The 16,785-nt window shown below is 42.2% G+C and overlaps 1 protein-coding gene across 3 annotated transcripts in view; it reads right to left on the reverse strand.

Annotated features, from left to right (window-relative positions):
* The window catches only part of sytl5 (synaptotagmin-like 5), a 178,816-nt gene that overhangs the window by 31,397 nt on the left and 130,634 nt on the right, over positions 1 to 16,785 (reverse strand). For 2 of the 3 annotated variants that reach the window (XM_048540619.2, XM_048540620.2), the window contains exons 7-8: positions 10,674 to 10,749; positions 1,178 to 1,295 (exon numbers count right to left, since the gene is read on the reverse strand). In XM_048540619.2, coding sequence (XP_048396576.1) covers positions 1,178 to 1,295; positions 10,674 to 10,749 — 194 coding nt within the window. The remainder of the gene's footprint in view (positions 1 to 1,177; positions 1,296 to 10,673; positions 10,750 to 16,785) is intronic. The other variant, XM_059650317.1, reaches the window with a different exon arrangement.

The following is a 16,785-nucleotide window of genomic DNA, read 5'->3' on the forward strand; positions in this document are numbered from 1 at the left end:
TCATGTTTAACAGCAAAATGTTGAGGAGAATGTGAAGATGGGATTGAAGGTAAAGGATTTATTAGTTGAGTCATATGTAATGGAATATTGATATCTGGGAGAGGACTGTTGCTAATCCCTTGCTTTCTAAGCAAGCAATATTAGGCTCGTGTGATACTCCCACTTGCACATTTCTCAGGATGCCCACACTTTGTGAGGTCTTTCTTCTGTGCATGCTCAAAAATATTGACAGGAGCAGTACATTATGATGTTTTACACAGTGTTATCCACAGCAGTTAAGTTAATTAAGAAGGTGTGTGCTCACGTCCTGAATAGGGCAAACTTAGTATTAGGGTGTAGGACAGGCCCTCAATCTCTTCTTTCAGCAAAAAGACTCCGCTTTTCATTGAAGCCAACAGAATCATTTGAGAATAGACTTGTAGAATAAAAGCAAGTTCTTTTTCTGTAGAGTGTATGATTTTCCACCATCCTACTAAGCGAGGTTTTGCACGTAACTCCTCAGAAATTGGGGTGATTTTCTGAACTATCAGCAGGGAGAGGCACCCATAAGGCAATCTGAAAATTGAAATACTGGGACACACTGACCACAATTTTCTATTTGTATTTCTGATGGGTAAAGCTGAGAGTACCTTCGATTCAGGATTCTGTTTTACCATGTCACCTGGGTCCTAACCCTGTTGAAAATGGAGGGTACAGTTCAGGACTATATTTAAGATCAGTATGCTTCAACAAATGAGGATTGAACAAGAGGAATTTTACTTTGGGCAGTCCTCACAAGAACTGTACATATTAAAAATTGACATCAGCTCTCTCATTAGTTGCCCTTCGATTTTCAGTGGCATGTCTTTTCTAGGGTGAAATCCAATTACTCTTTCAAATCTTGTTTTTCTCAATTAATATCTACCAGAATGTGGTCAGTGTGCATAATGAGGACTAAATCAATATATGTAACTGGCCCAGTGACCCATAAAACCAACTAATACATACAACATTGTGGTTTATCGTTGTGTTTTTTCTTCAGAGGCTGAAACATTATACACCAGTGTAATGACATACTCATTCATGGATAAATAAATTCCTTGAAGTTTTTGGGGCCTTAACCTGTAATTGCCATATTGCAATAATGAGTTGTTAATCTACTGCATGTTTAAAGAAAAGCATTGAGACATGCACACACCTGATGAAATGGAATATCTGGAAATTGCTATTTTAGGCATATTGTTTTTCCCTTTGGCCAGATCCTTGGGCACACTGTTACTCATTGGGAGAGTGTCAACACTTTCTGAAGATTTAGCCTACCAATGAAAATAACATGTGAATTAATGCAAAACAATTTTATTGAAAGATTATTACTGCATCTGGTAACTGCTTTTTAAAAACCCTTTAATAAATCAACATGACAGTCTTGAAAAATCAGAAATGAACTTATTGGCGTCAAACGCTAATTTAAATGCACAGAGCACAGTTTCAAAACAAGCAAGGGCTCAGTTTCCAAGGCATTTTGATTTACCAATCTCAGCCTTGGATTTCAGTATTCTGGAAAATATTCAACAATTAGATCAAAATTTTGAGTATGAATATAGGTTGTAGGTTACATTTAAAAATCTAGAAGAGCACAGAGGGATTTATCCCCATGTTGTTCATTACCAACACCCTGACAGTTCAGCTATAAACTTGCAGTTCATCAGCAACATGCCCTTGGCAACTCATATAGTTCTCCAGTCCAGAAGGAAAGAACATCAAAGATAATTCTGAGAGAGAGAGAGAGAGAAACAGCCAGTAGGGATTGTGTCCTGTGAATCCGACTGCCGACACCCCAGCAGAAACTGTTGAAAGCCAACTAAAAATCCTGGACCTGTGACAACTTGACCACACCGACTCAGGCTGCTTCTATTCTTCCAACTTTGGGGGAAAAAAAACCAAGGCCTCACAAGATTCTCCTCCCTAGCATACTCCGAGCAAATGTCTAAGCGATCAAAAAACTTACCTACCAGAGGGAACTGAGAAACTGTTGTGTGCACTGCTTTAAGGAGACTTGGTTCATCCCTGCCATTCCTGACTGCATCCTACAAGCTGATGTGTTCTCCATACACTGCATGGTCCACATAGCATCCTTGAGTAAGGCAATGGGTGGTGGGGAATGCTTCCTGATGCTCAGATGTAGTGTGCCTGGCAAGGTATTGCACACAAGACCTAGACTACGTTATTGTAAAATGCCATCCCTATTATCTGTTGCAACAGTTCAGGTCCACAATCCTCGCAGTATCAATCCTGGTACTCAGAGAGTAGTTAGGGAATGTAAGGCTTTGCCTGCAACGGTAGTAGATTCGCCAACTTTAGGTACATTTAAGTCGTCATTGGATAAGCATATGGACGTACATGGAATAGTGTAGGTTAGACGGGCTTGAGATCGGCATGACAGGTCGGCACAACATCGAGGGCTGAAGGGCCTGTACTGTGCTGTAATGTTCTATGTTCTATGTTCTATGCATTTCACCCCAAGCGGATGTGAGGAATTCCCTAGACAAAATTTACACGGCCACAAACACTCTAAAGACAAACACTCCTGAAGCTCTAGTCATTGTGGCCAGCAACTTCAACCAAGCTAATCTCAAGAGGGTGACATTTAAGTACAACTAACACATTTCCTGCCCCTCCAGAGAACCGAACATCCTGGGCCACGGCTACACAACCATCAAAAACACCTCCACTCCCTGTCCACACTTCAGAAAATCTGATCACAGCTTACAAGCAGAAGTTGGGATGGGAGGACCCTGAACAAAAAATAGTACAAGGTTGGCCTGAGGCCATGGAAGACTGTCTCCGGGACTGCTTGGACTCAGTGGATTGGACCGTAGTCAAGTGCACAGTGGAAAACCTGGATGAGCACACCACCACCATCACGGACTTCATTAGCAAATGCATGGAGGACTGTGCATCAAAGAAGAATTGTTCCCCAACCAGAAACCTTAGACGAAGCAGGGAATCCATTCCCTACCGAAGACCAGAAGTGCAGCATTGAAGTCGGACGAGCCAGACCTATATAGGAGATCCAGACATGACCTCCGCAGAGCAAGAGATGTCAAGAGGCATTACCAGACCAAGTTAGAGGCCCAAACCTACCACATAGACTCCTTCCACCTTAACAACTTTACTGAATACCAAATGAAGCAAAGGAAGATCGTGGACAAAGATACATCTGTCCCTGATGCGCTCAGTGCTTTCTTTGCTCGGTTTAAGCAGAATGCCACCAGTGCAGCGTCACCTGCCCCAACAGCCCCAGACACACCTATGCCCACTGTCACCACTGCAGACATCAGATCAGTCTTCCTGAGAGTCAACCCAAGGAAAGTGACAGGCCCAGATTGTGACACCGGATAAGCACTCCAATCCTGTGCGGACCAACTGACGGTGGTATTCACTGACATCTTCAATCACTCCCACCTACAAGCCGAAGTCCCCATCTTCAAGAAGACATCATCCCCGTACTTAGAGAAAACAGATGCAATGTACCTTAATGACTACTGCCCAGTGGCTCTCACCTCAATCATGAAGTGCTTCCAGAGGTTGGTCATGGCCTACGTCAACTGTCATTTCCCAGCCTGTTGCAACCCTTACAATTTGCCTACTGACACAACAGTTCCACAGCGGACAACATTGCCCTAGCCCCCTGACTCATCCCTGGAGCATCTGGACACAAAGACACCTACATCAGACTCCTGCTCATCGACTACAGCTCCGTCTTAAAAATCATTATCCCCTCCAGACTGATTTCAAATCTCTCGGATCTTAGTCTTGGCTCTCACCTCTGCAACTGGATCCCCATCTTTCTGACCCACAGATTGGATTCAGCCAGGATAAACAACTGCACCTCCTCCACAATAACACTCAACACTGGAGGTGTCCACGGATACATTCTCAGCCCCATACTGTACTCCCACTACACCTACAACTGAGTTGCCAAATTCCAAAGGAACGCCATTTACAAGTTGGCCAAAATACCACCGTGGTAAGATGGATTTCAAACAACAACAAGGCAGAACTCAGAAATAAGAGAGAGGGCTTGGTGATGTGGTACAACGAGAGCAACCTCTCTCAACGTCGGCAAAACAAAAGAATTGATCATTGACTTCAGAAAAAAAGGAGGAGAACATGCAGGCAATTACTTCAACTGAGCTGAAGTTGAGAGGATGGAAAGCATTAAGTTCCTACGAGTGATGATAATTGACAACTTGTCGTGGACTTGGCACATAGATGCGATGGTCAAAAATGCCTCTTCTTCCTCAGGCAGCTCAGGAAATTTGACATGTCTATAAGGGCCCTCACCAACTTCTACACCATTGAAAGCATAATGACTGGGTGCATAATGGTCTGGTATGGCAACTGTTCTGCTCAGAACTGCAAGAAACTGCAGAAGATGGTATGCACAGCTCAGACCATCATGGAAGCCAACTTTCCATCCGCGGACTCCAGTTACACAGCTTGCTACTGCAGAAGGGCGGCCAACATCACCAAAGACCCATTGCACCACGGTGATGTTCTCCTACAACCTCTTCTGTCAGGCAGAAGATACAGGAGCTTGAAGATGCTCATCAGCAGCTTCAGGAACAGCTTCCTTCCAGCTGTTATCAGACTGATGAATGGACTCTCTATCTTCAAATAATGCTGATCTCGCCAAATGCTTACCCTGTGTGACATAACCTGTATACCTCGAAGATTTAATTCATTCTATGATCTGCCTGTACTGCTCTTAAACAAAGCTTTTCACTGTACTTGGGTACATGTGGTAATACATAAAATCAAATCACATCAAGTTGTTTACCTTCTCAGACTGTTTGGTACCCATCCCACAAATCTCTCTCTCAAGGAAACCAGGACAAAACATACCTCTTAATGCTTAATAAAAACTTAAAAGAACTGCAGATGCTGTAAATCAGAAACCACCAGACCCGAAATGTTAACTCTGATTTTTCTTCACAAATGCTGCTAGACCTGCTGATCTTTTCCAACAGCTTGTGTTTTTACACCTCTTAATGCCATAGCATTGTCACAGTTGACCTTCACAATTTCATAACTTTTAGACACAATCAAGGTTCGCATTGAGGCAATTTGCATGTACATGATATTTAATGATCTCTGCCTATTCAAAATTACATTACAATCAAATGTAAAGTTTTATTTTAACATTAATTTTGCTCACAGGGTCTAGATCTTTTAAGAGCCATGGAGACTCCAAGCTTTTGCCAAAGTGGCTGGGACCCCAAATTTCTGGTAGATCCTATTTTTCCACAAGACGAGTGAGCAGACAGAAGATGAGATCTGATTCAAGCATAAGAAACTTCTGAACCTAGCAGGGCCGTTTGAACTCCACAGTAAGCCCTCAAACAAATCCCATCTATCTCTTGCACTGTGAGGCTTGTAACTTTTAACAAGAAATGAGTGTGCGCATGAAAGAAAGATAACATTGATTATCAAGCTGTTGAATTATTTAAGTTCCGTACTCTTGTAAAAAAAAGACCCTGCAACACCATGGACTGGAAAAGAAATGATGCTTGTAGTGTCAATAGCAGTTTGTCATGTTTAGACTAAGAGCTATCATTATAGAATTATTATTGGCTGACTACATTCACAACCAACAGATATCACACTGGTGGGAGAGGGGTCTGTAAATTCACAGTCTGATCGATAGCTCCAATAGGGTTGTTAAGGGATTTGTTGTCTTTAATATTAGGATATGAGCAGAAATTTTGTTCTTATCAGGGATTAAGTATCTGGAGGCATTCAAATGTTTTGAATGGGCTTGTATCAATGAGTGTTCTTTTTGAACATCAAAAGATCTGTGATTGATTCTCGGAAACTTTTTTTTTTCAGCTGAGCATGAATTGGCATCGAGGATGAAAGGGTAAAATTTTGTGGATGGTGTATCATAAGTTGACATGCATTGGTACTCTGTTGGTCTTTCAGCTTTAAGGGACCATGAGAATGATGAAGTCACAGATTGTTATCAGCTGGCATTATTTTGGCACAGGAGCTATGGGTGTGATAGAAGAACATGCATTAGCAAGAAGATATGGACAGCCACAGGGTGGCACAATTGTGTGTGGTGAGTGAGTGGGGCTGGGCGGATCTAGTGGGATAGTGAGGGCTAGATGGCCTAACTAATTTAGTACAACTGGGACAAAAGCCTAGACAGACACAGAGCTGAGCATTTTAAATAACCTGCCTCAGCACCAAGCAGCCCCTGTGCTGCTTCCAAACTGTTTCTCGCAGTAGTGGAGCCAACTCCAGTCTACATTTACCCATCTCTCTGAATAAATTTCTAGGCATTCAGGCTTTGACAGCGTGTGAAGCTGCGATTTTCCCCAACTCAGCATACCACCTGGAGAGTGAAAATTCAGGTCGAGATTTTTTTAAAAATTTGATCACAGGATGTGAACCTTGCCAGCTGCATCAACATTTATAATTCATCCCTTATTGCCCTTGAGAAGATGGTAATGAGCGGTCTTCTTTGAGCACTGCAAACTTTGGGACAGCCAAAGTATCCAATTAAGTATCTGGAAGGATTTAAATGTTTTGAATGGGCTTGTATTGGAACAGAATTCCAGGATTTGCAACCAATGACTGCAAGAGAATGATGAAATAGTTCCCTGTCAAGCTTGTGTGTAGATTGAGAAGAACTTGCAATTCCTGTACTAGGTGGTAGAGATTGAGAGGTTGAAAGTAACTTATGATGGGGCTATGGCAAGTTCCAAAGTGAACAATCTGAATATTATCAGATAATCTAACAGAGTGATGTTGATTGAGGTCTTAAAATTGGCCAAGACTCCAGGAAGGTTATTCCAGATTGTCTCTAAAATACCACCGGGAGATCTCTCCATTCACTTGAGAGGCAGGCAAGGCCTTGCTTTAATATCCCATGCTGTAAGTGGCACATTCATAGTGCTAAACTGAACTATTAGGCCAACCGGTTTAAGTGGAATTTGCATTTCCAAGCTCTTCATTCAAGGTGAGAGGTGAAGAACGATTCTATGAAGGACATTAACTTCCTTGTTAACCATGGTTAGTTTATGATAAAATTAAATTGAAAGAAAAATCATAAAATATAAAAGATTAATGTTTAGGAAAGTTTTAAAATCCAACAAAACATGCTGAAATATAGTAAAATGAGGGAACAATTAAACTTTGAATGTCAATTAGCAAGAAATTTAAAAAAAGATAATTACAGCTTCTTTCAATATATAAAATGGATAAGAGAAGCTAAAGTAGTTACAGAGATAGTGGATGCATTGATAATAATTTTCCAAGAATACCTATTCTGGAGAAGCCCCAAAGGATTGGTAAACAGCCAATGTAACACACTTATTCAAAAATGGAGGAAGACCAAAAACAGAAAACTGTAGGTCAGTTAGCTTAACATCAGTCATTGGGAAAATATTAGAATCTATTATTAAGGATATAATAGTTGACCATTTTCATATACATACTGTAATGAAGCAGAGCCAACAAGGGAAAAATCATGCCAGTCAATTTATTAGAAATCTATGAGAAGGTAACAAGTAGAATAAATAAAGGGGTAACAATGGATGTAATATATGTGGATTTCCAGAAGGCATTTGATGTGGTACTGCACATAAGGGTATCTAATAAGATTGGAGCCCATATGTTGGGGATATTAGCATGGATAGCGAATTGGTTAACTAATTAATAAGGATAAAGGGGGCATTTTCAGGATTAGCAACCTGTAACTAACATTCCAAGTTCAGCAGATAACAGGGAAGGCAAATAGAATGTTGACATTTATTTCACAGGGGAGAGTGTATAAAAACAGCGGGGTATTAAGTCTATAATCAGCTTTGAACCCCTTGTCAAAGGAACAATATTGTGGCATCAGCGGCAGTCCACAGAAGGTTCACTAGGTTGGTCCTGGGCATGGAGGGATTTTCTTATAAGAGGTGGAGTAGGTCAAGAGCCTCAGACTAGAACTCATAATCTCAGTAAGGAGTTTTACATTTAAGACAGACATGAGATGGAATTTCTTCTCCAAGAGTACTGAATCTGTGAAGATCTTTACTGCAGATAGTCGTTATGACTGTGTACATAGAGCATAGAAAAGTACAGCACAGTACAGGCCCATCGGCCCACGATGTTGTGCCATGGAATAATCCTAATCCAAAAATAAAATAATCTAACCTACATTCCCCTCAATTCACTGCTGTCCATGTGCATGTCCAGCAGTCGCTTAAATGTCACTAATGACTCCGCTTCCACGACTACCACTGGCAAACTATTCCATGCGCTCACAGCTCTCTGGGTGAAGAACCTCCCTCTGATGTCTCCTCTACACCTTCCTCCTAACACCTTAAAACTATGACCCCTCGAATCCTGCCCTAGGGAAAAGTCTCTGGCTATTGACTCTATCCATGCCTCTCATGATCTTGTACACCTCGATCAGGTCACCTCTCTTCCTCCTTCTCTCCAGAGAGAAAAGTCTGAGCTCAGTCAACCTTGTTGTTAGTATATTCAAGGTTAAGATAGGTATCTTCAATCAGTAAGAGAATCATGGGTTACGGGTAGCTGGGTTTCTGGTACGTGGCTGAGTAGCTTACTTCTGCTCCTATGTCTTGTGATCTAAACCAGTGAAAAAACACCAACTAATGGCATGTTGATACTGTCCACTGTGAGTTTACAGAAGGAGCCTCTTGGTCATGGTAGGGAGTCACAGCTTCAAAGGAAAAAAGGGGGAAGAAAATCATCAATTTGATCAGTCATTGAAAACATTATTCACATTTTGAGGAATAAATATTATCATTTTTGTTATTTCAGAAATCACATGGGCTAAGATTGAGAAAATATCACAATCAGAAGAATGTCAGAGAAAGGAAAAGACATTCAATTTGCTCTAAAATGTGTCTTATTTTAGGACTTGGTCTGAACATGTCCATGAAATTCTATTCCCTGTAAAGTCAGCAATTAAGTTTTGAATTCCACACGTTAGTCAGCATTTGCTTCACTAGATGGCACACTATTCTAGATTAACTTCTTTATGTTCAGATTTGCTATTTCTCAAAGAGTAAATGAAGTTTTTTGGGTGCAGAATGTTTTCTTCAAATACAGGGTTCCAATAAGCTTTCTGAATGGTCCAGCTGTAACTAGATTGAGGCAATGGAGATAATGGGAACTGCAGATGCTGGAGATTCCAAGATAATAAAATGTGAGGCTGGATGAACACAGCAGGCCAAGCAGCATCTCAGGAGCACAAAAGCTGACGTTCTTTAAGGACCGCAACTTTCCCCCCACGGTGATCGAGAACGCCCTTGACCGCGTCTCCTGCATTTCCCGCGACACATCCCTCACACCCCGCCCCCGCCACAACCGCCCCAAGAGGATCCCCCTCGTTCTCACACACCACCCTACCAACCTCCGGATACAACGCATTATCCTCCGACACTTCCGCCATTTACAATCCGACCCCACCACCCAAGACATTTTTCCATCCCCTCCCCTGTCTGCTTTCCGGAGAGACCACTCTCTCCGTGACTCCCTTGTTCGCTCCACACTGCCCTCCAACCCCACCACACCCGGCACCTTCCCCTGCAACCGCAGGAAATGCTACACTTGTCCCCACACCTCCTCCCTCACCCCCATCCCAGGCCCCAAGATGACATTCCACATCAAGCAGAGGTTCACCTGCACATCTGCCAATGTGGTATACTGCATCCACTGTACCCGGTGCGGCTTCTTCTACATTGGGGAAACCAAGCGGAGGCTTGGGGACCGCTTTGCAGAACACCTCCGCTCAGTTCGCAAAAAACAACTGCACCTCCCAGTCGCAAACCATTTCCACTCCCCCTCCCATTCTCTTGATGACATGTCCATCATGGGCCTCCTGCACTGCCACAATGATGCCACCCGAAGGTTGCAGGAACAGCAACTCATATTCCGCCTGGGAACCCTGCAGCCATATGGTATCAATGTGGACTTCACCAGTTTCAAAATCTCCCCTTCCCCTACTGCATCCCTCAACCAGCCCAGTTCGTCCCCTCCCCCCACTGCACCACACAACCAGCCCAGCTCTTCCCCCCCACCCACTGCATCCCAAAACCAGTCCAACCTGTCTCTGCCTCCCTAACCGGTTCTTCCTCTCACCCATCCCTTCCTCCCACCCCAAGCCGCACCCCCCGCTACCTACTAACCTCATCCCACCTCCTTGACCTGTCCGTCTTCCCTGGACTGACCTATCCCCTCCCTACCTCCCCACCTACACTCTCTCCACCTATCTTCTTTACTCTCCATCTTCGGTCCGCCTCCCCCTCTCTCCCTATTTATTCCAGTTCCCTCCCCCCATCCCCCTCTCTGATGAAGGGTCTAGGCCCGAAACGTCAGCTTTTGTGCTCCTGAGATGCTGCTTGGCCTGCTGTGTTCATCCAGCCTCACATTTTATTATCTTAGATTGAGGCAATATTGCTTTTATTGTTCAACTGTGGAATATATAATTCAGTTCCTGGATTCCAGTCACGGATTTTACAAATGTTGAATGCATACTTGGGTAAAGTCAACATGCAACATTCATTGATGTGATATACAGATTTTGAAAATTCTAAATGAGGAATTATTCTGATGTTCAATCTGACTACATTCTCAAGATGTCAGAACTTACAAGATGTCTGACTTACCCTCTTGTTACTCTCTGACACAATGCTGTATTTGCTGGACACTGGAGAGATCTGGAGCACAGGAGTTGATGTTCTGCTGTAGTTAGTAAATAGTCATTATCAGAAATTTGCATATAATGCACTGGACTTCACTACAAATGAATTATACTTAAAAGTAGCTTGACAAAGCTAAACATTTAAATCCAGACTTTTCACAGTTTACCTTTGTGGATGGATTTTTAAATCCAGAATGCACATTTTCAATCCATTAAGTTCTTAGGCAGTACCCCATGTGTCCTATTAATCAGTGAGACTTTGACACCCAGACTGTCTAAGCATCTAAAATGCAACTGTTATCCAAGGAGCATGTGCATATGTGGAAAATCACATCACAAAGCCTCACACAAGCACTATAACCTGGGTAGTCCCAGGCTAAAACTCAAACTGCAGCTCATATTACCACGTAAATGCCCCTCATGCTAATAGTTTATTATTATTGCTTGTTATAGACGGTTTAATTGCATGTGACAGAAGCCAGTATGTTTATCTAGTTCATTTTTCCACAGAAAACTCAAGGTACTGTCATCACAAAATCCACTTATTCTTTAAGAGCCTCAGTATTTGCACATGTCCAGAAAACCACTCATTTCTACTCATTCTTGGTTCCTGAAACTTGCTGTGAATGTTTTGTCAATTTTCCCATTTGTCCTGTGGTGGTACGACTCAGTATTCAGAATTTAAGCCTCCTCTCCTTGGTAAAGCTCACCCTCACCTTGAACAGCTTCCTTCTTAATGCCTCTCACTTTCTTCAGGTCAGAGGCATGGCAATGGGTACCTGCACAAGCCCCAGTTACATCTGTCCCTTTGTGGTTTACACAGAACTTAGCTTGTTCCAGTCTTATTCTGGCTTCACCCACAACTCTTTTTTTCCAGTACATCGTTGATATCATCAGTGCTGCTTTCCTCTTTCATCTGGAATTGCAAAGGTATATCAAGTTTGCCTCTAATTTTCACCCCGCTGTCAACTTCACCTGGTCTATCTCTGACTCCTTGCTTCCCTTCCTCGACATCTGTTTCCATTTCTGGGGACAGGCTTGCCACCAATATCCACTATTAACCCACTGACTTCCACAGTTGGCTTGACTATATGTCCTCATATCTTGCTGCTTGTAAGGACTCTGTTCCATTCTCCCAGTTCCTCCATCTCCGTCACATCTGTTCCAAGGATGCCAACTTCAGCAAGGGAGCCTCCAACATGTCCACCTCTTCCTCAACCAAGGATTTCCCAGCACCATAGCTGATAGGGCCGTCAGCCGAGTCTGACCCATCTCCCACACTTAGGCCTTCACCCCCTCTCTTCCCTCCCACACAGTGACAGGTTCCCCCCTGTCCTCACTTAACATCCCCTGCGTGCCTATCCCCAGAGGATCATTAGTTGCCATTTCCGTTACCTTCAGTGAGATGCCACCACCAGATACGTATCCCTTCCTTGACAGCCTTCCACAGGGACTGTTCCCTCCAGGCATCCTGGTCAACACCACCTTCACTCCCATCATCCCCCACAGTCCCATGGCACCTTCCCCTGCAACTGCAAACATCTGCCCAAATACTTACCCCTCCCCAGTATCCGAGGGCCTAAATACTCATTCCAGGTGAAGCAACACTTTACCTGCACTTGACTCAATCTAGTCTACTGCATTTGCTGCTGACAATGAGGCCTTCTCTACACTGGAGAAACAAAGCGTAGACTGAGTGACTGCTTTGCAGAACACTTACGTTCTATCTGCAAAAAGATTCCCGAGTTTTCAGTTTTTTTTTTCTTTATTCATTCACGGGATGAGGGTGTTGCTGGCTAGGCAGCATTTTTTGCCCATCCCTGATTGACCAGAGGGCAGTTAAGAGTCAACCACATTGCTGTGGGTCTGAAATCACACGTAGGCACGACTAGGTAAGGGTGGCAATTTTCTTCCCTAAAAGGACATGAGTGAACCAGATGAGTTTTTCCATTAATAGATAATGGATTCATGGTCACCATTAAATTCTTCAATTCCAGATAACTATCGAATTCATTTTCCTCTATCTGTCATGGATTCAAATGTGGGTCTCCAAAGTATTATCTGAGTCTCTGGGTTAACAGTCCAGTGATAATACCTTTCAGTCATTGCTTCCCTGCCACTTAACACAATATCTTGTTCCCTGGCCAAAATTTCAGGCTCAGGCTTTCTGCAGTGCTCCAGCAAAGCTCGGCTCAAACTGGAAGAACAGCACCTCATTTGTTGCTTGTAAATTCTACAGTCTTCTGGACTCCATATCAAGTTCAAAACTTTTAGGGCTCGAGGCACCCTCTCTCATGGCCTTACTATCACATAGTCTGCGATTCACACAACCCACTGTTAGTCACTAACAGTTCCTATTAATGGTTATTCATCATCCTAGTCCAACCATTATCCACTCCTTTGTGTGTCCAACTATTCTTCTCTCTCTTTTGGCTCTACTTCCATCTATCATTTAATCCTTAACCCCTCCCCTCATTCTATTTTCTGCATATTAAAAAAATTCTAGCTGCCATCAGTTCTGAAGAAGGGTTACTGGACCCAAAACGTTTACCCTGCTTTCTCCCCACAGATGCTGCCAGACCTGCTGAAGTTTCCCAGCAATTTCTGCTTTTGATTCAGGATTTATCATTTTCTATTCCACTTTAGAATTCCAAATACTTCAGGGAGTCAGTTAGCTCAATTGGCTGGATAGCTGATTTCATAGTGCAGAGTGATGTCAAACAGCTTATATGGATACCATGAAATAAAAACCGAAAGTAGTGCAGATGCTGTAAATCAGGAACAAAAGCAAAGTTGCTGGAAAAGCATTTCTGAGGAAGGGTCACTGGACCCGAAACATTAATTCACCTTTTCAACCTTTCTCCTTGTTCGAGTTGTGGTGATCCTCAGGTTAAAATGTCACCAGGCATGTCTCTCTAATGAGTGGGCAGCCCTAATGTCCAGAAGGACTTATGGTGGCTTCAGTCATCTAAATGCTCCTGTAAGGTAGCTTATTACTATTGCTCAGATTGAAGAGCACAAGTTCTTCAAGCTTTTCCTCATCACTCCGTCCTCTGATGTTACAATTGAGTAATTATACATGAGTAACTAGCAAAAAAGTGGAGACACTACGATTCAATTTTGTTTTTACTCTTCATTCTGCCACTTCCATGGCATTGGTGTTTTTTTGTGATTTAGTAATGATAACTACTGTAGTTCTCAAGGATCAACCTCTCCAGATCATTAGACAGCTTCAGTGGTTCAGACTCGGACTATGTATTTATCTAGCGGATTACACTCCTAGCAAGGCAGAGAAACAGTGCTACTGTACTGTGTGGTATTCTATTTCTAAATTGAACTTCCATCTCCACAACTATATGTGATCCAGTCCAAGACCATTCAGCTCTCTACGTTCTTCATATTCAGCTCACTATTGTTTACTGAGTTGCAGCTTTGCATGGACACAACAAGGTTATTGTTGAGTCTATTTTCCCTACGAGACCTTTTACAACATCTTCCAAAATAAGCTTGCTCAGTTTGCCCCATATTTTGTTCTACTAATATTTAAGGCCTTGTACTTGTCAGTGTTGAATTTCTTCAAAAATAATTATGGTTTCTCTTGTGACTCAATGAATGTTTTGTATTCTATCATGCTACCATTGTTTAGCGTAGTCTTAAAAATGGACTAATTTACATTGGGCTAGTGTGAGACATCTCCAGATTCTGAAAGGGTGTGACAGGATAAATATTGAGAGGTTGCTACCCTAAGCTAGAGAATCTAGAATTTGGAATATAGTCTCAGTGAAGACGGATGACCATTTAGGACTGGGATAAAGTTTTTTTTTCCCTAAAGAGGTTTGAATCTTTGAAATCCTCAACGCAAAAGGGCTGTGGATGCTTCAGAAGTAAACAGATAACGTCTGGGCCTCTCAGGAAATTGAGGGACTTTGGGAAATATTTGGGGACAGCGGTGTTGAGGTCAAAGATCAGCTATGATTGTATTGAAATGGCCCTTACATTCTGAAATAATAGCCCTAACTATTTCTATTTGTATTTACTTCACAAATCTAGAGGTTTAATGAAATTCAGGGAGATTTTGGAATTAAAGTGATTTTATGTAGATAAGGAACAGCAAAGGTTACAGAAACAATCCTTGGAGCGTTTCACAGGCCATAAATGATCAACTTAATATCTTTCAGCCCATTTCATTCCATCTTCAGTTAAAATATATTTGTCAACATTGGTTACTCCACATTACAAGTAATTAATTGCTTGTAAAGCATTTTGAAATATCCTGAGGAAATGCAATTTAAATTTTGTTTTGTAGTCATATGCACAATTGTCTTTTTTAAACTTATATCAAAGATTTCCAGAATCAGCTTTTTACATCAGAATTTTCCAACATTCTTTATGGTTTGGAGTTTGAAGTTTGCCACTTGTAACATTAGTTTAGAGGTAGCCCTCAACTTGGTTCCCAATGATTAATTCGATTATTTTTCCAAATGCTAGTGTAAAACTAATAGATTTATTTTATCTTCTTTCTTGGAAATAGGTATCATAGCACATTTTCAATATAATGGGTCCAGAATTTAATGTTCTGTAATCATTCACTCTCATAATGTCTGCCTGGGCTTAGATTTTGTCCCTAGTATCAGCTCCTGTTCCTGCTGACTTCTTGACACCAAGTCCTCTAAACCTGCCGAGGATCACTATGGAAGTAGTAATCAGGATAATTTTGTTTAGTTGTAGAATCACTTTGGATAGATGATATATAACCATACAGTCAAACAGCTGCACAGCACGGAAACAGATCCTTTGGTCCAACTTGTCCATGCCAATCAGATATCCTAAAATAATAGAGTCCCATTTACCAGCATTTGGCCCATATCCTTCTAAACCCTTCCTACTCATGTACCCATCTAGATGTCTTCTAAATGTTGCAATTGTATCCACCTCCACCACTTCCTCTGGCAGCCCATTCCATACATGCACCAGCCTCTGTGAGAAAAAGCTGCCTCTTTTAAATCTTTCTCCTCTCACCTTTATCCTATGCCCTCTCAGAAAAGACCTTGGCTATGGTCACCCCTCAGCCTTCGATGCACCAGGGAAAATAACTCTAGCCTATTCAGACTTCCTCTACATCTCAAACCTTCCAAATCTGGCAACATCCTTGTAAATCTTTTCTGAGCCCTTTCGAGTTTCACAACTTCCTTCCGATAGCAGGGAGGCCAGAGCTGCACGCAATACTCCAAAAGTGGGCTAACTAATGTCCTGTACAATCACAACATGACCTCCCAACTCCTATACCCAATGCACTGACCAATAAAAGCAAGCAAACTAAATGCCTATCTACCTGTGACTCTACCTTTATGGAATTATGAACCTGCACTCCAAGGTCTCTTTATTCAGCAACATTTCCCAAAGACCTAATCATTAATTGTATAAGTCCTACCCTGATTTGCCTTTCCAAAATACAATGCCTCACATTTATCTAAATTAAACTCCATCCTCCATTCCTTGGTCCACTGGCCCATCTGATCAACATCCCACTGTACTGTGAAGTAAACTTGTTCACTGTCCAATACTCCACTAATTTTGATGTCATCTGCAAACGTATTAACCATACCTCTTATGTTCACATCCAAATCATTTATATGAATGAAAAAAAAAAGCAGTGGACCCAGCACCAACTCTTATGGCACACCACTGGTCATAGGCCTCCAGTCTGCAAAGCAACCCTCCACCACCACCCTCTGTCTCCTACCTCCAAGCCAGTTCTGCATCTAAGTAGCTAGTTCTCTCTGTATTCTATGTGATCTAACCTTGCTAACCAGTCTATTGTGTGGAACCTTGCCAAACGTTTCACTGAAGTCCTTACAGATCATGTCCACTGGTCTGCCTTCAGCAATGCCCTTTGTTACTTCTTCAAAAAAACTCAATCAAGTTTGTGAGAAGCAAAATAGGATTCTAGTGAGGGCAAGTCTTGTCGGACTAATAGGGCGATAGACAAAAAAAAATGGTGCCGTCTACTGTGTCGAAAGCAACAGGAAAATTGAACCCCCATTATTTGTCTGTACATTTGTCCCAAAAATGGTAGT

This window comes from Stegostoma tigrinum, chromosome 12 (assembly GCF_030684315.1).
Source record: "Stegostoma tigrinum isolate sSteTig4 chromosome 12, sSteTig4.hap1, whole genome shotgun sequence".
Lineage (NCBI taxonomy): Eukaryota > Metazoa > Chordata > Chondrichthyes > Orectolobiformes > Stegostomatidae > Stegostoma > Stegostoma tigrinum.